This window comes from Pleuronectes platessa, chromosome 16 (assembly GCF_947347685.1).
Source record: "Pleuronectes platessa chromosome 16, fPlePla1.1, whole genome shotgun sequence".
NCBI lineage: Eukaryota > Metazoa > Chordata > Actinopteri > Pleuronectiformes > Pleuronectidae > Pleuronectes > Pleuronectes platessa.
The window spans coordinates 3303184-3324470 of NC_070641.1; the positions used below are offsets into that span (position 1 = coordinate 3303184).

The 21287-nt window shown below is 42.5% G+C and overlaps 1 protein-coding gene across 3 annotated transcripts in view; it reads right to left on the reverse strand.

Annotated features, from left to right (window-relative positions):
• si:dkeyp-72e1.9 (syntaxin-binding protein 4) overlaps positions 1-2985 on the reverse strand; it is a 48011-nt gene extending 45026 nt beyond the window's left edge. For all 3 annotated transcript variants that reach the window (XM_053442677.1, XM_053442676.1, XM_053442675.1), the window contains exon 1: positions 2700-2985. In XM_053442677.1, the coding sequence (XP_053298652.1) occupies positions 2700-2746 (47 nt within the window). In that variant the 5' untranslated portion in view covers positions 2747-2985. The remainder of the gene's footprint in view (positions 1-2699) is intronic.
• Between the last annotated feature and the right edge of the window lie 18302 nt (positions 2986-21287).

Below are 21287 nucleotides of genomic sequence, written 5' to 3' on the forward strand. Positions count from 1 at the left end.
CTACTAACTGGTTTGATGTTGTGTGCCTATAATTATACAAATTTACACACACATGTATATATATATTTACTGTATATATATATATATAGACACACACACACACATTTTAAAACCTGGGCCTGGATGCATCAAATTTGTCTTTGCAAGACGATGAATGCAAAATAAACCTTTCAAAGATATAATTTGTATTTAATGAATTAAATGAGATGGTGTAAAGATATTCAGATATTAAGAATTGAACAAATATACATGGGACTTTAGTTATTTGGGTGCAGGTGCAAAATGCCTGGTAGTGTGCTAGACTTTAAGCAATATCTGCTACAGGCAGCCAACAACAGTTAAATGGGCATAAATGTTTGTTTTTTTATTTATTAACGAATAAAAAGCTTTTTGACTGTACAGTTATAAGATGAGGCTGGCAAAAAATGATTGTAGTCGTATGTAACAGTAGGGGAGAGCGGGGTAATGTGAGACATTTTTTACATTTGCTCCCCTCTAGGCAAGCTAAAATTATATATCAGTCAAATTGACACATTTCCCATTAATTCAGGATGTTTCCTAGCAAAGGAAATGATCAGAATGTCTTCAGGACAAGGGGCAAAAAAAAAATGTGACTGTTTTAAAAAAAGTGGTCTTGTGTCTGAGACAGACCAGATAAATCAAGGGGGTAAAGTGATCCACTTACTTTTTCCACTTTGGAACTACCATAACAACACATGTTGTATTAGTTAAAATCCCGACAGCTAGATTGACAACCACACATTCCAAAACTAATATCAGACTAGTGACAGAATCATGGGGATTGGTCAATTAAGCACATTTATGATTATTATGATTCATGAGATCTCTTGCACATCCTAGCTTACCGGCACATTGTTTCTCTGTCCAATTGGCAGGGACAGGGATATTGTTTTCTCTGCGTATTCAAATGCCAGTTCACGGCACTTAACTGGAGCAAGGCCATGGAACTGGTCAGCTAGTTGTTTCAAGTGTTTGGCAAGCTCCTCCTCCATCTCATCTGTGAATGTTCTCTTTACCACAGCTACTGCACCCCAGGCTACTGATTTTACTTTCCCTTTCTCTTTTTTCTTTATGAATCTTTTGAGGGTTGTCTTATCAATATTTCTATCCCTTCCAGCTTTTCTTAAGGAGTTCTTTCTTTGCATGACCTCAGCGGCTACACTCTCCATCTCTGCGAGGGGTGTTTGGCCCCAGGTTGTCTTCCCGGTGTAGTTTCTTTGCAAGAAGGCTTTTCCACAATGTTTATGACATTAAAAATAAAACATATATAATGTAATATAACACTAAAATATGTTTAAGACTAAACTTAACTTGTGCTTCATGTCTCACTTTACCCCACAGCATTTGCTTCAACATGTATGATCAAGATCTGACAATTCTGATCTTGAGCAGTTTTCCTTATCTAACATTGGCTCAATTAGCAATTACGGAAAATCCATTGTCTCCTACTGAACACTATTAAATATAATATAAAACAGAGAAGATGAAAAGGATAAACCAGCACTAAGTTACATGTTGACAACACTTTTTAGTAAATTGGGGAGACTGTTGTATTCATGTGGGGAATTGGATCCAATGTCCTCCCAGCAATGACATCTACAGTTCCCTGTTTCCTTGCCACCTGAATGACACGGGGGGTTATCAATATTTCAACTGCAGAGGGTTCACCAGTAACAACCTGACGCCTTCTTCCTGTCACCGAAACAAGGAGGCTACACCACACACACACACACCAGAATGACTTGCATAGTTTGGGTTTAATTAAACTTAAACTTTTTAAAACCTTTTGATTATATAAAATAAAAGTATTTTGTTCTTTTTAAAGTCTCTATGCCCTCACCAAGGGGTTTGAGTCGTTCATGGGCAGATGATCCACTCACTGCCTTTAATCTCGATAATTTTTTGTTGACACAAAGAGCAGCCAAGATTTCATCCTTAATTCTTAAAAAGAAAACTTCTGCAAAGCTTCCTCTAAAACCTCAATGGAAACAGCCATAAAGCAGTTACAATTCATATGTTCTCTTTGTGCACTGGTGTTACTATGAACCATTTAAGCAGGGCAGGTTCAAAATCATTTAGAAGCCTGAACTTTCAGAAAAAAATTATGTTGTGTTGATCTACTCAAACTGTTTATAACGAGGGACATGGCAGCTCCAACAAGTGAAGCCAAAACATCGTGATCGCCCTCTGATGGCTGGCTGCTTTTCTGAAGGAGCAGTGAGGCAAATACAGGAAACACTTTCGACTACAGAATGGACTCGATTGTACAAACAAGTCAACACAAGACGCGTCTCGTTTATCGTCTTTCGTCTTGCGCCACGCGCTAAACGACAAACGGAGAGGTTTGTCCTCAACACATACGCACCCGCCCACCCACTCACATACGCACACACTCTCAAAGGAGAACTAGTTATTCTAACCATAGAGCATCTTCGTTTTCAATCAGAACATAATGCAGCACCATGTTGCGGCTCCTGCTCAGCGCGCCAAAATAGCTGAAACCGTTATTTTGTTCCACAACCAGTTGAACCGACCCTAACGTGTCCGTGTCCCCTGTGCTCCAAAAAAAAAGAGGGACAACACCAGCGACGCCACCGACACTGAACACAGAGCTGGAGTCGACTGAAGCTTGAACTGGCTCTCTCCCACCAACCCCTGCTCCAGCCCCGCTGTGTTACCTGCTGATGATGACTGCTCCTCTATACATGACGGAGAATGTTGGCATTTTGACGAATGGAGCTTCTCCGAAGAGACGGTGGGTCTGTTGGACGTCCCGCAGCCTTCAGCCGTCAGCTCTCAGCCACATGATGGTGAGTGTGTGCAGCCTCTAATTCCACCACCAGCAGACAGTCCGCTCCTCGCGTCTCCACCTTCAGCCGCACGTTTAATCTCTTACATAACCAGCGTCCCGAAACATTCAAAAAGGCTCAGCAAGAGTGCCAGTGAATCCATCTGCGCACATCTGCAGCCGCCTGTTGGACTACAAACATGTGGCTGTTGTTTGATCAAGAGCTTGTTCAAGCGCCTTTCCGCAACTTTGGAAAAAAAGTCATAGTGAGAACATTTCACAAAAATACTTAATGCTCAATTTCTTATTGTCTCATAATTTCGACTCACAATCAGATACTTTACTGAATATCTATATATATATATCATAAATTCAATTATACATTCTCACATTATTTTCAGAAGTTCTCATAATTTCCTAATTTTCAATCTCATTCTGATTTACTGAGAATTATGATGTACTTTATCATAGTCTTTTTTTTTTATCTCAAATCTTTCACTGACAATATGGCTTACATAAGAGCAGAAGTGGCAAAAGCAGAACATGTTTTATTCTCAACAGAGCTATCCTCATTGTAACTGATTATTATCTCCTTTATTTCCTCATTAACAGTGAATATGTGGAATATTCTGCTGACATATTATGAATTGCAGGGATTTTCTAATCCAAACTCTGCACTGTTTTTATATTAAATTCCTACAGTTTATGAATAACAAATGGAGCTGCCTCAATCATGTGACATACATCATTGGACATACCTCCCTCTCCACAACCATCTATAATACACACCCACCTTATCTGGTGGTCTATTTAACCAGAGAGACATTTCCCATCATCCCCTTTTCTCATACTACTGCTGCAGTAGAACTACCAGTTGCTTCAGCCCCTCCACCCCCCCAGCATCCACATGTAGGCTCCGATGGGGGGGTTGCAAGTATTTGGTCATCACTCCTATCATTCCTGTGTAATCATATGGGGGAGTGATTAAGTTGGAGCCTAGACGCCAAACACTAAACATGTTCTACTGCTGCAATAAAAAATGAATGTGAGTTTTCTGACTGAACTCACAATTATGAAAGTAAATGACATTTACTCACAACAGAAATAGGTGGGATGAAATATTTGTATGCCACTACACTAACAGCTGCTTTTTGAGCCACAGAGAAGTGAAAGAGGGCAGGGAGGGCTTTGATGCATTCAAACACGCATAAGTGCCCCACTCTCCATTTAGAAACAGCAATTTAATCCTCAATTGTCATCCATTACAACTGTCATTTGTCGTTCAAGCCTGTGAGCATCTGTTTCATTGCTGATGCTTCCGGCTGAGACTGGCAAATAATGTGTCATTGTCAAACAATCTGCTGATTCTTTTTGATAAATGTAATGTTATTAATGGAGCCATTTTTAAAAGGTAGACACATTCCCTTAGAGGTGAGTGACAATGGTTTTTGAGTTTTGCAAAATTTGGTTTTGGTCTCTTCATCATGTTTTTCTTTGATTTAGGGGAGTTCAATCAAATTGCTGGAGTTATCATGATCCCATAAAATGATTCAACAAACTACTTAAAAGGCAGGTTCCCCACCTTTGGATTGGTATCCCCCCAGTTCATATCACAGATCAACAGCCAACATGTCACATCATCTAAAAACAGTCAAATAAAGTGTATTAGGATGTTCGATAAACTCTGTGTTTATCACTTGAGGTGGAACACTTCAAAGATCACCGTCAACAGTGATAGCTGCAAATACCTACAATACAAAAACTTTTCACATTTATTCAAATTCATTTAGGCTTAATATGCTGGATGAAGAGTAGGTGGGATTTCACGTAGAGGTTCTGTGGTTGAATAAATATTAGCTGCTGGTGAGAAACAGTGAAAAATGTAGAATTTAATAGTTACTGAAAAAACTGAGAAGGTAAACGACTGCAAGCAAGGTGCAATAACTCTGGATGAAAGAGTAGGTCCATGAACAATAACAATAATTTGGTACAAACACAAGTAAACAATATTTTTTACTGCCAAGCTTAGCATATTTGAAAATATCCTAGAATACCAGCCTGCACCAGCTCAACGTAGTCTAATAATCTCCTTCATGCTGTCACAGGAAACATTCATGAGTACATATGACCTAAGTGACTGTGAAGCAGTTGAAAACATACCTGGCAAAACCTAGAGGCACTTTCAATCTTTTGAACATGCCTCTGTTTGTGTGGAAAAGCTTGAATGCCTGATTCTCCTTGTTAACAATGGCCCTGCATATTCCCTGTCATCATGCACAGCGACTGCCAAGCAGATATGAGGAGTGCCCATTGATGAAGAGATGATAAGCTTATGTCCGGAGGATAATACACACAAATCCATATGGCACAACAATGTGCTAAATATAGGCCTGAATAAGAGGGCTACTCAATTACTCCAAACACTAAGCACAGATTATACTACACTTCTGGAAACCGTGCAAGCACATTTTAGTCTGTTATTACTATTTATCATTTTTGTTCAGCCTGTACTTTTACACAGAGATGGTGGTTTGCTTTGGTTTCCAGAGCTGGAAGCTATCAGGTCGGATTCAACTCATACGTACTGATTTACAACTTGTCAAATATGTAAATGAAAAGCATATTCTCATCATGTTAGTAAAAACAGAATCAGATTCAATTAAATTCCATAATGCTGTTTCAGTTCATTTTAGTTGGGATCTGATAGGACTATGGACTTTGCAGTTAGTTTTGTTTTCTGGAATAGAAATAGTAGATTTGAGGGTTATGAACCAAGGCAATGACCTCAAAGAAGATAAGATGGTCTGTACAGCTGAGCGGAACAGCAGAGTTGGTGATACTTCTCTGCAAGTTCATTTAAATCATGAGCAACAGCTCTGACATCACCCACTGCTACTTGAAACACTGTTCATCGCTGTACCACTGTTATACAAAATATACAGGGCGGTACAATTTGGAGATGGCTTTTCCTACCATAGCTATACTGATGACACCCAACTAATCCTGTCTTTCCCCCGATCCGAAAAACAGGTAGCAGCACGAATCTCTATCTGTCTGACTGACACCTCTCAGTGGATATCTGCACACCACCTGAAAATTAACCTTGACAAGGCTGAACTACTTTTCCTGCCAAGGAAAGACTCTCCCACCCAGGACCTGACTATTTACTTTGACAACTCCGTGTTAACCCCCACTCACACTGATGGGAACCTGGGTGTGACACTCGATAGCCAACCCTTCCTTACTGCCAACATTACTCCAACAACACGGTCCTGTAGATTCATGCTGTACAACATCAGGAGAATACGCCCCCTTCTCACTCAGAAGGCGGTGCAGGTTCTAGTCCAGGCTCTTGTCATCTCACGCCTAGGTTATTGTAACTCCCTCCTGGCAGGTCTACCTGCTACTGCCATCCGACCCCTGCAGCTCATTCAGAATGCAGCAGCTCTACTGATTTTTAACCTAAATTCACTCACACTACTCCGCTCCTTTGCTCCTTTCACTGGTTACCAGTGTCTGCCCGCATCCGATTCAAAACATTGGTACCTGCATACCGTGCTATGAACAGGTCCAGTCTACATCCAGGACATGGTCAAACGTTACACCCCAGCCCGTTCACTATTGTCTGCTTCGGCCAATCGGCTTGCTGCTCCTTCACTGCGAGCTAAACACTCATCAAAATCACGACTGTTTGCTGTCCTGGCTCCTAAATGGTGGAACGAGCTCCCCATCGACAACCATTTCGTAGCACTTAAATGGCACTTACTTATAGCACTTTGTAGTTTAGCTTTTTTGTGAAGAAATTGTACCTTCTTGTTGTTCTGGGTTTGTACCCTCATGGTTGAATGCACTTTTTGTAAGTCGCTTGGGATAAAAGCGTCAGCTAAATGAAATGTAATGTAATGAGATGCAGTGTTTGCTGAAGGGAAAGTACAATAACTGAAATCATCTCTTCAGGCAGTAAAACTTATGGCATACAGTGATTGCCATAATGCTTGAGAAAAAGTGATATTTGATCTTCGTTTATTCAAGATTGAAGATTGAAGATTTTTATTATCAAATGCACAACAATAACATTAAGCAGTCGCTGGCAGTGAAATGCTTGAGTCATTTGAACCTTCCCTAATGAGTATGTATAATGTAAAAAGGTGTTGTGACAATCACACATTCACTTTTTGAACACCTTTACCTCAGTGTTTTAGCGCACGACTCCTCTCGTGGTTTCCAGAAGCAGCAGGAAGTTATTTTCCGAAATATCTAGGCTGAATCTTGACTCAGATCAAAACCTCCTGAAACAACCTTGTTGGATCTCTCAAATGAAATGAGCCATTATTAACAGTTCTGCTGAAGCTGTTTTTAATAATTTCCACCTACACACAAATGCTTAATCTGAAGCCAGGCCTTCTGATGTTTACCCAGTTGTTGAGATTAGAAGAAACTGGAGGCGGTCCAGCCTCTTGCCTAACACAGAGATCTTGTACCGACTCCAGAGACAGGCTTTGAGAACACAGATGGGAGCTTGGCGACCAAATTGTTGTGACTGCTATCGTCTCATTGGTAATGCGTAGAGTTCATGAAAATGTACCACAACAAGGACGTGGTTTGTTGAAATTGCATGGAAACCTGATGTGCGGAATGAAAGTCTGTGAATAGAGGAACAAAAGGTCTTCAGGACCCGTTACATCCTTTACACCACCAATAGTGATTACTTCCCACACTCATCAAACATGAACAGCTAGTCGTGCATGTGTCTATGTAGGGTGACAGATTTTACAACAGAATTTCATCATCTTAGTAATGTAACAATTTCACAGCAACCGTCCTTCCATGAAATAATAACACCAGGACAGAATGAATAATAGAATACAGGTAACTCCCCCAGCAGCTCACTGACACATCCTGACATCTGACCGTACATCACAGCCAGCCAGAGGAACTCCTTCCCTCCATCTACTCAGGAAATATAATAGTTTGGGTTACAATACGTAGCCTGCTTTGTCAAGATTAGAAGACCTTTGTTAAGGTCATTTTCTAAATGGAAATTAACAGTAGTTTCTTGTCGAATCCACCCTCCTCCAGAACAAGACTTTGTGCCTTTCTAACCATCTCTGCCCACAACGTCTTCACAAAGAAAAAATATACCCCCCCCAGCATTATGTTAATGAATCTCGAGATGAATAACAATGAGACTGCTATTTACCTCAATTTAAACACAAGGTGAAGTCAACTGAAGATCTCACTCTCAGCTGTGACATGTTAACATGATGACATTAGTGGCTTTGATGACAGAATCAGGGCTAGAAAGAGTGCCGGTTCAAATGCAGGAAGTATAAAATGCCAAGAGATTATCACTGTGTTCAAGAAATACAACATCAAGAGATATTTTTATACAAGGTATGCAAACTGCTACAAATTGGCCATCTGTGCAAAGAAGAAAAAATCACAAAAATTGTCTTCAAACTATATATACAATAGTCTCAAACAAAAGTTAGCTCCAAGCTGTCACGCAAGCTAGTGAAACACAGCAAGCCCTCTTCTGACGGTTAACTTTATGGTAGCGGTGACTAGGATACTGTGTCTAAAGCTCTCCCCAGTGTATTTCTATCTGTCCTGACAGGGGAGTGCCCCATTCTGTGGGAACTCCGAAATACATTACGGTGTGTGTGTGTGTGTGTGTGTGTGTGTGTGTGTGAGTGTGTGTGTATGTGTGTGTGTGTGTGTGTGTGTGAGTGTGTGTCGTAATAAATGCCTGGGAAAAGCCACCTCAAGTCATTCAATGAGCATTTTATTTGGGTGCCTTGTGTTTACTTTGATCAGGCAATGGATTACATAATATATGAAATCCTGTATTTTCTTTTTTTTTAAAGTCTAATACCTAGAGAAGCTTAGCAGTTCTTCAAAGCATCTTGCAAAGAAGCTTTGAAGAACTGAAGGGTGCTTTAAACTTGAACCAAAAAGGCAGAAGGCTGCAGGGTGTTGCCATTTCAACTTTACCATGAAGGGCAAGCATTCATTTTTTGGTATATGCTTTGGGCTGCCAGAGACTTAACATATTTTATTCCCTCTTATTTTCAAGGATGATGGATTTACACTCATTTATACCATTGTGGGTGCAGCAGAACAAGATGAAAACACAACATTCACACTTGTAATATTTTAATGTTGATATGATGAATGTGTAAATGAAAAATTGCCTATATTAACATATCCAGCAAACACAGCATTATTATTATTTATTCTGAGTGGTGTTTGTTTGTAACTCTTTTAGCTCACTTTGGTCTCCCCCAACTCCTAGAAAACAAACAATTCTGGCTGCTCTCTATCTTAGTGTGCCTGCTGTGTGCTGTTTAGTGGGTAATGTACATTTTTATGTATTTGAGCTTTTTCCGTAAAATGACTTACGAACACGCCTGCTGTTTTTTGATGCTACAAACAAAGTTATGTTAGAAGTTGAAAAGCTGAGGGAAATTTTGATCTGTTAATCTTTCACATGGACAACCATGATGATCACACATTTCTTTTAGGCTTAATGCCTCAATGAGAGCTTTAACAGACAAGCTATAGTAGTGTGCAGCTACAAAAAATAGAAAATGACCAAAGGCTAAATCATCTACCTATTTACCTATTAAAATAGAACTTGGGGAAAATGCAAGATGGAAAATATAGAGAATAGAGAGTGTAAAGTAATTCTAAACCTGAGTCTGTAGCCTTTTAAGACATGAAGCACGTAAAATTTATGCTTTCATCGAGCTGCTCAGGTGACTTCTCATTCAGACAGACCTAATTCTTCAAAGACTTATTTACAAATCTTTATGGAGCCTACCTAATGCTTGTTGAGTATTTGCCTGCTGGTGCACAAGAGGAAGATTTGTATTGTCAATAAAATATGAAGATGTTGTGGTTAGACTCTCTTTTCACTGCTTTTATTGCTTTTGCACACACACTATATCTAAAGCATTGGGCTAGGTATATGTGTGTTCATCTATCTATTAATTTTTTGTTAAAATCAGTCCAAGAGAATGATGTGTTGTGATAAAAATAACTATGTGAAATAATTTTTACTACAGTTTTTTTCGATTGCATAAACACTAAAATCAAAAGTATAACACAATTATCAAACCTGACACTCAAGGAGCAAAACATGGGCCCAGATCTGCACCACTATAGGCACAATGTCAGCTTCACACTTTTTGCAAAACAATACACACAGTGATCTGCAAAACACTAAACACACTTGTATACATTAAACACAGAAGTATTTAAACCCAATCAAAGAGTTTTTCTCGGCATGGCGGTGGAGGATTTATGATCTCCAGCCCCAGGCTCAGGTACCCCTCATTGAAACCTGTACTGGATACAGAATTTTCTGCTTGTCTGATATTTGGTGAGCTTACAGTGTTATGCATACTCCTGTAGTAGCATGAAAACTGGGACATGTTTTGTTGTGATTCTCCATGTTGACATGTTGACTGATTTGGGGATATGGAGAGAAATAAATTTAATTTTCATGGGACTGCAGCATTGGTCTTGTGTAGTGTTTGGTGAATTTATTGTATATTTGCACTTTCTCAGAGTACTTCACTTATAGAGCTCTAATCACTGAGAACTGGAATTGCTAAAAGTGTTTAAGGTTACCAACAGCAGTGTGTAACTGGCTAAAGCAGAATTAAGTAATATGAAGCGTGTGTGTTTCATATGGCAAAAAAATATGTTTTTGATAAATAAGTGTATAGTTTTCACCAAAGTGTTTAGTTTTGCAAAGGATCTGAGGTGTTCTGCTGATTGGGTGTGTGGTTGTGCTGATTGTGTTTAGTGTTTGAAACACCGGGCTCTGTTTTGAAAATCGTGCTTAAGCAATCGAAAAAAACTGTAAGAGAGATTTCGGCTCTAATTCTCAGAATGATAAAAGGTTGAAATTGACCACCACTGTGCGGGGCAGCAAATGGACTTAAAGGTTCTACTCTGTGAATCACTTGCATGCACACAGTTTGGGTCTTATGGTGGAAAGATTATCACCTTCATCGCCTAAGACAATTGCGACACAAACATATCCACATCATGAAAAAGTTCAGTTGCTCTTCTGCACGACAAACTTCCTAAATCTGGAGTGTCTTTGAACAAAGCAGCTACATGAAAGGAAGATAATCCTTGTATGATCATTGAAACAATTATCCACATGCAAATATGGAGCGACACCTGCGACACGCTAGTTCAGGCAGCCAACTCGAGCTGCGCTACTCCAATCATGTGACATACATCATGTCATACCTCACTCTCCACACACCCACCTTATTAGGCTGTCTATTGAAGCAGAGAACATTTCCCATCACTCCCTTGCTTGCCCCGCTGCTGCGTCAGTATTGCTGCCAGATGCTTCAGCCCCTCCACCACCCCAGCATCCAACGATGGGGGGTTACAAGTATTAGCTCATCACTCCAATCATTCCTGTGTAATCATATATGGGGGAGTGACTTAGTCACAGCCTAGACGCCAGACACTAAACCTGTTGCAATAAACATTTGACGTGAGTTGTCTGACTTAAATACATTCACATTTTACACCTATGAATATGTGTTCGGAATATGTTCCCCACATAAGTACGTGTGCTGTATATTTGATGGCCCGTACACATTGCAGAACCACTGTGTGCTACAACAGCCATTGTTCATTCACTCACATTCCCCCCAACCACACACACTTTCACCTAACACACAGGCACAAACACGCACACACACACGTACACACAGATTTATTCTCTTTTTCTATCTGGCAGCCATGGCAACAACCATTTGCCTCAGAACTTTAATCACTAAATCTGCACAGTGGGTCATTATCAGATTATGGGATTATCCAATCCACACTGAGAAATCAAACAGGCCTGCACTCAATCACACACACACACACACACACACATGCACACACACACACACTCACACAAACACACACACGCACACAGGCATGCGTCCTCTCACACGCACACACAGTGTTAGAGTCCGGGCTTGTTTGACTTCTCGCACATGCGCATGCATAATGCTAGTGTTTCTGTGTGTGTGTGTGTGTGTGTGTGTGTGTGTGTGTGTGTGTGTGCGTGTGTGTGTGTTTGTGTGTTATAAATAAATACAGAGAGAAGATAACATTCTACAGAGATGGGAGATCACAAGTGTTTCCAGTTACAAGGCTGCCCTCTATAGATGAGAAGACCAGCTGCAGCCTCAGTGAGCAGCAGACACACACTGGAAGCTCTGTCCGACTGTGCTGGACATTGACAAAGTCTTCAGACTCATCTTTGTTCTCATTATGTTGTAGCCCTATTCTCATATTCACCTGTGCTGGGCCCAGAAAGCGTCAGAAAGCTTACCGTTTTTTTAGATTTCATAAACACTCAAATCAAAAGTATTACATAATTATCAAAACCGTACACTCAAGGAGCAAAACATCGGCCCAAATTTCACCACTATAAGCACAATGTCAGCTTCGAACTTTTTGCAAAACAATACAAACAGTATTTGCAAAACACTAAACACACTTGTATACATTAGACACAGAAGTATATCAAGTAGGGATGGGACTTTACAGGAGTTTTCATGTTCGACTATTAATAACGTTGTTGAACAATTAATCGATTATTTGCTAACACGCACACAACAGGACTGATATTTCTCAAAAAGTTTAGTTTACACAGCGCATTATGCCATCCGACGGATTTTAACAGGTAGCGATGCAAAGCACCACTGCCTGGCTACAACATAGACCTTTGAAAAATGAATAAATAATAATAACATTGGAAAATAATTTTAAAAAGAAATAAACACAGTCTAATGACTTACATCCATCCTTTTAAACGTCAGGCTTCTCGACGCTGGCAGCACTGGAATGTAGCTCTCCGTAGTCAAGGCAGTCCAGCAGTCAGTGGTTAAAGCGACGTCAACAGTAGCTAGCTTCTTTTTTAACTCAGCCTTCTTCTCAGCAAACTGTTTCTCCAAAAGGTTGGTCAATGTTTTTCTGGATGGAATACAATATCCTGGCTCAATCATTTTTCTTAAATTATATATCAGAGGAGACGTTGTACTATGGTAAGTAAATACAGCGTCATAGTATCTGCAGTGGACCTTATCATCTTTCTTGAGAAATGGTCCCACACTGCACTTCTCATGGCCCGCTTCATCTTTGCTCATTCACTGTAGGAAGTCACACTCGCGCAAGATACCGAAAGATGTTCTCATAATGCGCGGGACTAGAACGATTATTCATTTCTGTCTGTCAAATGACCACCCCTATGGGCCAATTGGTTAAACACACCATGTTTAACCAATTGGCGTTCAAACACAGCATTGCTTAATTGTAGACACACCAATCAGGTTTAAGCACTATAGCAATGCAGCAGCTTAGTTCACCTGTTTTCAACCAAAATGGAGCTTGTGCTAAAAAAAGAAGAAGAGTGAGGGTGAGAGGGGGAATCCACGGAGGTGGAGAAGGCTGCGGCTGCGGCATTAGTAATGATGTTGTGTGTGATGTTGCATACTGCACACATAACTTTCATAATGTAAATGTACTGTATTCCAGACCTATGCTGAACTACACAATCTTGTCTTTCACTGTATTTCTGAGAGTTTTACAGATGGATGAGGAAATCACATGAATTCATATACATAGATGAGGCAGGATTCAACCTAACAAAAGCAAGAAGGAGAGACAGAAATATCATTGGCCACGGGGCTATAATCCATGTCCCAGGGCAACGTGGGGGTAACATCACCTTTTGCGCTGCCACTACACAGAATGGGGTCCTCCTCCTTCACGCCCATATGGGCCCTCACAACACACCTCACATTCTCAAATGTTTGGACCGATTACACAACATCGTTACAGCAGTAAACCACAGGCACCAGATGCAATCCATTGTCATCTGGGACAATGTGTCATTCCACCGCTCTGCTCTGGTCCAGAACTGGTTTCAACACCATCCACAGTTTACAGTAGCATACCTTCCACCACATTCTCCATCTCTAAGCCCAATCAAAGAGTTTTTCTCAGCATGGCGGTCGAGGGTTTATGATCTCCAGCCCCAGGCTCAGGTACCCCTCATTGAAACTGTACTGGATACAGAATTTTCTGTTGTCTGATATTTGTCGAGCTTACAGTGTTATGCACACTCCTGTAGTAGCATGAAAACTGGGAGATGTTTTGTTGTGATTCTCCATGTTGACATGTTGACTGATTTGGGGATATGGAGAGAAATAAATTCAATTTTCATGGGACTGCAGGATTGGTCTTGTGTAGTGTTTGGTGAATTTATAGTATATTTGCACTTTCTCAGAGTACTTCACTTATAGAACTCTAATCACTGAGAGCTGGAATTGCTAAAAGTGTTTAAGGTTAGCAACAGCAGTGTGTAACTGGCTAAAGCAGAATTAAGTAATATGAAGCGTGTGTGTTTCATATGGCAAAAAAATATGTTTTTGATAAATAAGTGTATAGTTTTCACCAAAATGTTTAGTTTTGCAAAGGATCTGAGGTGTTCTGCTGATTGGGTGTGTGGTTGTGCTGATTGTGTTTAGTGTTTGAAACACCGGGCCCTGTTTTGAAAATCGTGCTTAAGCAATCAAAAAAAACTTAAGGAATTGAAGCAAAGGGGGTTAAAGGAATTGAAGCAAAGGGGGTTAGAGGAAGCTAATGGGACTATCAATGGAAACTCTGAAGTGACAATAAGCCAAGCCCCTCAACTTTGACTGTTACACAAAAATAACTCATCGAACAATTATATCCATTAGTCTGGTAATAGGCTTTTGTTTCACAGACAATACGTGTGCTTGCGCTTTCCACTTGGATCGACCTTGTACTGCAGTACCTAACCCTACCTGGTCCAGAGGAGCCCATCACATCACTAACCCTAACCCTAACCCTAACATATTATTTGGTTATTCAATATGGCCTTGTTTTTTCTGTTTTTGCCTGTTATTCATTTATTTATTCAAATTGATAATTAGAGTTAGTTTGTTAACTAAATAAATATATAAGTTGAAAATATCCTACTGTGTTTTTTATTTATTTATTATTATTATTTTTAATTTGGTAAATAATTTTGGCGATGGGTGCCATTTTTGGGGGGGTTTGAGCACCTGCCCCCCAAAATGTCTGTGCACGTGCCTGTTGTCTTCCAAAGATTTTCTCTCTTCAAAAATCATTTCTCATGTAGACTGACATGAGTGTGTTCAATTTCTAATTAAGTTCAAGAAATAGACCTCAATACTGATGAAGAACCTTGTTTCATGTTCGTTTTTTCCAATCATATCTTGATTGTAATTGATGTTTCTTTGTTTTATTGCATTTTATCACAAATAACGAAAAGCACCTTTATTCATAAATGTGACTTAACAGGGGTAAATGACAAATATTAACCATATATGCGGTTTATATTGCTTGTAATTGGGATAAAGTTAACATCTGTTAAGTATTTTTACATATATTGTTGTAGCTGTATTAGTTGAAAGATCGAATAATGCGGTGGGTCCACCAGACCCGTGAACATTGGCTGAGTGACCAAAACACGAACACCACCCAATTTTTGTGCTCCATCTTCAATTCCAGCTTTACCTTGAAATTGTGTTTATTTGAAATACAGCAATGCCTAATTTAATAACCAATGCGTAGGTACACTGAGTGGACCTAATGCAGTCCCATACAAAATGCCATATATTATATAAGAAGACATTTTACTCCAAAATTGAAAAAGTTGAGATCTCAAAATTCCTTTTAATTTAAGACAAACACAATCAAGTAACACTTTATCCATTTACGCTTGTAGAACTTTCCAGCTGGTTTAACCATTGCTTTACACATATATATATATATATATATTAAAAGTGATGAATGTTATGATTTGCTTCTGGGGTATTTGAGGAAACAATTGTGTGCATTTACTCCTTACTTTTGGAATGCAGGCATATTTATGTTATAATTCATATATGTTTAACAATGCCAGGTTATAGGTTTGTTTGTTATCATTCCTGGTCTCCAGAGAGTCTGGGTACGCATGCGTATATAGTCACAGTGTGTAGGTGGCCACGCCCTTAGGTTGCGTTTCAGTTAGTTGATGGTCAGGACTGGTACGCCTTGCCGGTGAGTGATTAACATGTCTAGTAATATACAACAAGAATTAATAACGTGAACGTATAATTTCATTTGGTTAATTCTGGGTTGGTGTTTGTGTTCTGCTTGCAGGTTTACAACCTAATGTTCTGATGTACTGATGTACTTATGTACTGACGTACGGAAGTACTAAATGTCACTAGCTAGCGGTAGCAGTTAGGCTACCTAGCGTGCTTGTTGTGTTTGCGAAAGCAATAAAAGTTCTAAAAGTGACACGAGTGGTATCCGCCGTACTTGGCCTGACACCCTTCCAGTGGGGAATTTATTAGACTACAGCAGGTAGCTAGTAGAAGACTGGACAGTTGTAAACCGCTATCGGAGCCGTGCCAGGAAGTACACGGACCCCGAGCGGAGGATAGCCAGCGCGGAAACGGAGACCCGGTGTCTGGAAAGAAAGCGGCCGGAATTACGCCACTAGAACGGAGGAGCCGAAGCCGAGAGCTAACGGGACCGTTAAAGGGCTGAATAATTCCACAACCGTGAGTAAGACTGTGTGGATAATATAACAGCTGCAGAGTTAAGAGAGTGACTTTGTAAACAACGCCGCTACCTGCCAGAGCAGCCGGCAAAAGACGTGTGTGCAGTTCGCGGACGATCCGTTTGTTTAGAACGATTCTTTGAACGGATCTTTTGTGTGTGCCGTTCACGGACGATCCGTTTGTTTAGAACGATTCTTTGAACGGATCTTTTGTGTGTGCCGTTCACGGACGATCCGTTTGTTTAGAACGATTCTTTGAACGGATCTTTTGTATGTGCCGTTCACGGACGATCCGTTTGTTTAGAACGATTCTTTGAACGGATCTTTTGGACGAGTCATTCATTTTGAACGAATCTTTTGAAGAAGTCCTTTTGGAAAAGGTGATTCTAGTAATTCTGTACACCTAAAGAAGACAAAATGGCGGATAACAAGCCAGATGTAGAGAGCTTAAAGCGGAGGCGCTCCATTGCGCAACGAAACTTTACAACACGAATGAACCGCCTTGAAGTCAGTACTGGCCGTTTACGTGAACTTGAGTTGTCAGAAGAGTTAATGAGATTAAAGGATGATTATGACAAACTCCTCGATGTCAGTAATGAATATATCGACGCACAGAGCCAGATAGACCCTACAGGTGGCGACAGCGAGTTGCGGGACGCCCTGGCGCGGAGAGACGCCAGTGAGCAAAAGTTCCTTGAAACTGAGGGCAAGATCATGGAAATGCTGTGGTCCAAGTATGCAGCGCCAGACATAGACGCTCTTGTAACACAGTTTGAGTCTGCTTTTGATCAGGCTGAGGCGCTCGGGAAAGGTAAAGTAGTGCCATGGGCGCGGCAGGGGGTCGAAAGCGGGAGATTGGATAGGAAACTCCATGGGCTCAGAGAGGCTGTGTACACTTGGAGAGACTACCGGCCGCATGGGAAGGATAAATGGACGCTCTTTTTGTCATTGAGAGAGGACAAGGAGCAACTGATGGATGAGTGGACATGTCAACGTGACAATGAGGTTAGGAAGAGGAACAGTACAGAACAGGATGAAGATGGAGGAAGTGGTGACGTGGTCAGTGGGCATGTCACAACAGCGAGCGACAGCCTTACAGCTGCAGGTAACATCACTTTCACCCAACCAGTAACCCTTGCTATTGCTACTCCACCTGTTAACAACCAGCCTGCTGTTGTCAATCCGCCCCTTGATGGGCAGGAAACTGTATATATTGCGAGCTCTCCTTCATTCATGTCCACTGACAGGGCAAGCATCACTACCAGCGCTGCTCAAGGAGCTACTGTCACTAGCCGACCTCAGAGCAGGTATGTAGCAGCTACCACACACAGTACTCCCCAACAGGCATTACAGCCCACCCTACAGTCACGATGGCCTGAGGATAGACTTGGTGTCAGTTTCGCCCATCCTCCAACCCTTGCCAGCACGCCACATCTGTTGAGCGTTCGTGCCGCTCCACCCGTCAATCTCAGCATGGGACAAAGTAGTAGCATGCCACGTAGCGACCCTGGTACGTGCGCCGGTGGGGATAACAGCTCTCAATGGGCCCGACCAAAAATAAGACTCACACCCATAAGTTTACCTAAGTTCTCCGGGGACAGGAGGGACTATTGGCACTGGAAGGCTGAATGGGAGAGTATCCAGGCGCAAGCGGAGCCTACGGGGTCATGGGAATGCAAGAAACTTCACTTGCTAGACAGTATAGGAGAGACTGTGAAGAGTGAACTCAGACTGTTGCGTTGCAGGGATGCAAACGATATCTTCAGGGAATTAGAGAACCGTTATGGTGATAAAGCGCAAACGACAGAAGAGATCATGTTGGAGTTACAATCACGACCTGCTGTAAAGGACCACCAACCACGAGAGACGTTAGAGTTGATCCTAGCAGTGGAGAGGGCAACATTGGACCTCACAGACCTAGGGTGCACAGACGCTATACAGAATCAGCTAGTGATTCGGTCTTTAGAGAGTAAACTCCCCAATGTCATGAAAAGAGAGTGGCTCATGTGTGTGAGAGACCCTGTTAATAACGTCCACCCAGGAAACCGTTTCGACAGGTTCTTGATGTTCCTGGAAGACCAAAAGTCGTTGCTAGTGAGGTTGGAGCAGTTGCTGCCCAGCAAGCCATGGCCTGCTAATGCTCCTGAGAGACCAAGCTACCGGGAGAGACCAGGTGACAGATGGAGAGAAAAGAAGTCGTTCACTAAGTCTACAGCAAGTGAAGTCAAGAGAGATTCCAAGCAGTTACCATGTGCTGTGTGTGGCGATGGAGAACATGGAGGTAAACTGTTTCGCTGTCAAACTTTCAGGAGGGCCAGTCTGTCAGAGAAGAAAGTTCAGCTGAAAAAGGCAAAGGCATGTACAAAGTGCCTGGATGTTCATGGGGTCGACGGTGCCTGCACTCTAAGGTTCCTCTGTCGTAAGGAGGAGTGTAAGAAAGGCGACACTCCGGTGGACCACCACTATTTCCTCTGCCCTAAGGCACCAACAAAGAAGGATGCTGCTAAGAGGGAAAGCAAAGCAGAGGAAAAGAGGGGACCTCGTGGTCCGACAGAGGAGCAGGAGGCTGTGTTCGCCGAGTTGGGACTGACTCCCCGCCAGTTGGAAGCTGTCCGCAGGGCCTGTACCAACAAGGCAACGTCGAGAGTTTGTTCTGGCAAGGATCTGATAGAACAAAGTGATTTGAAAGAACATCCAGTCCTTATGATGCTCGTACCTGTCACGTCGAAGAGAGGAGACAGTCTTGGAGCCTTGGTCGATCTTGCTTCTGACACCAATTACATTACGCACCAAGCCGCGGAAAGACTTGGACTGACCGGTGAACCAATTTCCCTTGTCGTGTATGGTGTCGGCACGATGAAGGTGAAAGTTGATACAAAAAGGTATCTTGTAACGATAAAAGTGTGGACCTCACGAGGAACCCTGAAGTTCCACGAGATGATCTGCTACGGGATGGAAGACATAGCCAAAGTGGATCGAGTGGTGAGATCGGAGAGGCTGGAGCAGTTTTTCCCCGAAGCTAAGCCGGGAGAACTGGCCCGCCCAGAGAAGATCGATCTATTGATCAGTACTCGAGAAGGCCGATTAGCTCCACAAAGACTGCAAAGGGTCGGCGACCTGGTGTTGTGGGACGGTCCCCTAGGCAAGACGGTGAGTGGTGCGCATCCGGAGCTCTTCGAAGAAGTGGAGGTGACTACATGGCACTCGAAGACGCACTTCGCACACTCTATGAGGGCGGTAGCCGTCAAAGTTGAAGAACACTCCATGGGAAGGCCAGGAAGCCATTTGGAACGAGAAAGCAGTGTGGAGGTTCGAACGACAGCAGCATGCAATAAAGAAGTCATTGAGTGGCTAAAATGGGATAGCATCGGTGCTGCCTGTGATCCTACCTGTGGAGGGTGTCGCTGTGGAAAGTGCCCACCTGGAGGAAAGGAGATGTCCCTTGTTGACGAGAAAGAGCTGGAGATAATAAGGGCAGGTCTAACCTTCAGAGAGAGTGACACCCACAGCGACCAGCCACATTGGGATGCGAAGTACCCATGGAAGGAAAACCCAGCCTCTCTTCCCAACAACCGAAAGGCTGTGGAAGCAACTTTCCTGAGGGCTGAGAAGCGGCTCATGAAAGACCCCCTGTGGAAAGAAGCTTACATGGGGCAAGTCCACGAGATGGTGGGGAGGGGAGCTGCTGTTAAGCTTACTAAGAAAGAGATGGACAGCTGGAATGGCGCCGTGTGGTGGGTGAGCCACCTAACCGCACCAAACCCCCACTCAGTGACTACGCCGGTGCGCCTTGTCTGGAATAGTAGCCAGGAGTTCAGAGGGGTGAGCATGAATAGCATGTTGCTCAAAGGTCCAGACGTCTTAAATCCCATCAGAGCGGTGCTCCTCAGGTTCCGGGAAGGAGAACATGCAGCCATCGGAGACATCACCAAGATGTATAATTCGGTGTGGTTGGAGAAACAAGAGGTCCACGTGCATCGGTTCCTATGGAGAGACTCACCGGAAGATGAGATTGAGGATTATGCTGTCGTGAGGGTGAACATGGGAGACAAACCAGCGGGGTGCATCGCGCAGGTTGCCATGCGAGAGACCGCAAAGTTGCCACAGTTCTCTGATATGAAGGAGGAAAGAAGAGTCATTGAGGAAGACTCCTACGTTGATGACCTCCTCACGTCCCACAATGACCCACACTGTCTAGACAAGATCCTAGGGGGAGTGGAAAAGATACTGACAGCAGGAGGCTTCTATCTCAAGCCCTGGGTCAGGTCCGGTCAAAGTGGGAGGCGGGACGGGACAGAGTCCAAGCCAGTAACTCTGGTGTTGCCCAACCAGCTGGGGGAGGAAGATAACAAAGCCCTGGGGGTTGGTTACGTCGTGCGAGACGACAAACTCTTTGTGATGGTCTCCATCAACTTCTCCAGAAGGAAGAAGAAGATGAGAATTGAGATTGACCTCACTGAAGAAGAAGTGGAAGTAAAGACACCGAACCCACTGACTCGTCGTGTTCTACTGAGTCAGATCGCCGGGCTGTATGACCCGATCGGTCTAGCAACACCTGTGAAACAAAAGGGAGTGATCCTTGTGAGAAGAGCCTTCCAGGAAGCTGGCAAGCTTACTAAAGACACCTGGGATGAACCTCTGTCTGACGAGCTCAGAGGGAAGGCAATTGAACTGTTCAAGGAGTATGCTCGTCTGAGTAGCATCAAGTTCCACAGAAGCCTCACGCCCTCCGACTGGAGGGGTAAACCTTGGGGAATTACATTTTCTGACGGGAGCTGTGAGTCCTATGGCGCTGTACTGTACTTGCGATGGGAGACGTCAGATGGTGTGGTCACTAGGCTGGTAGAGTCA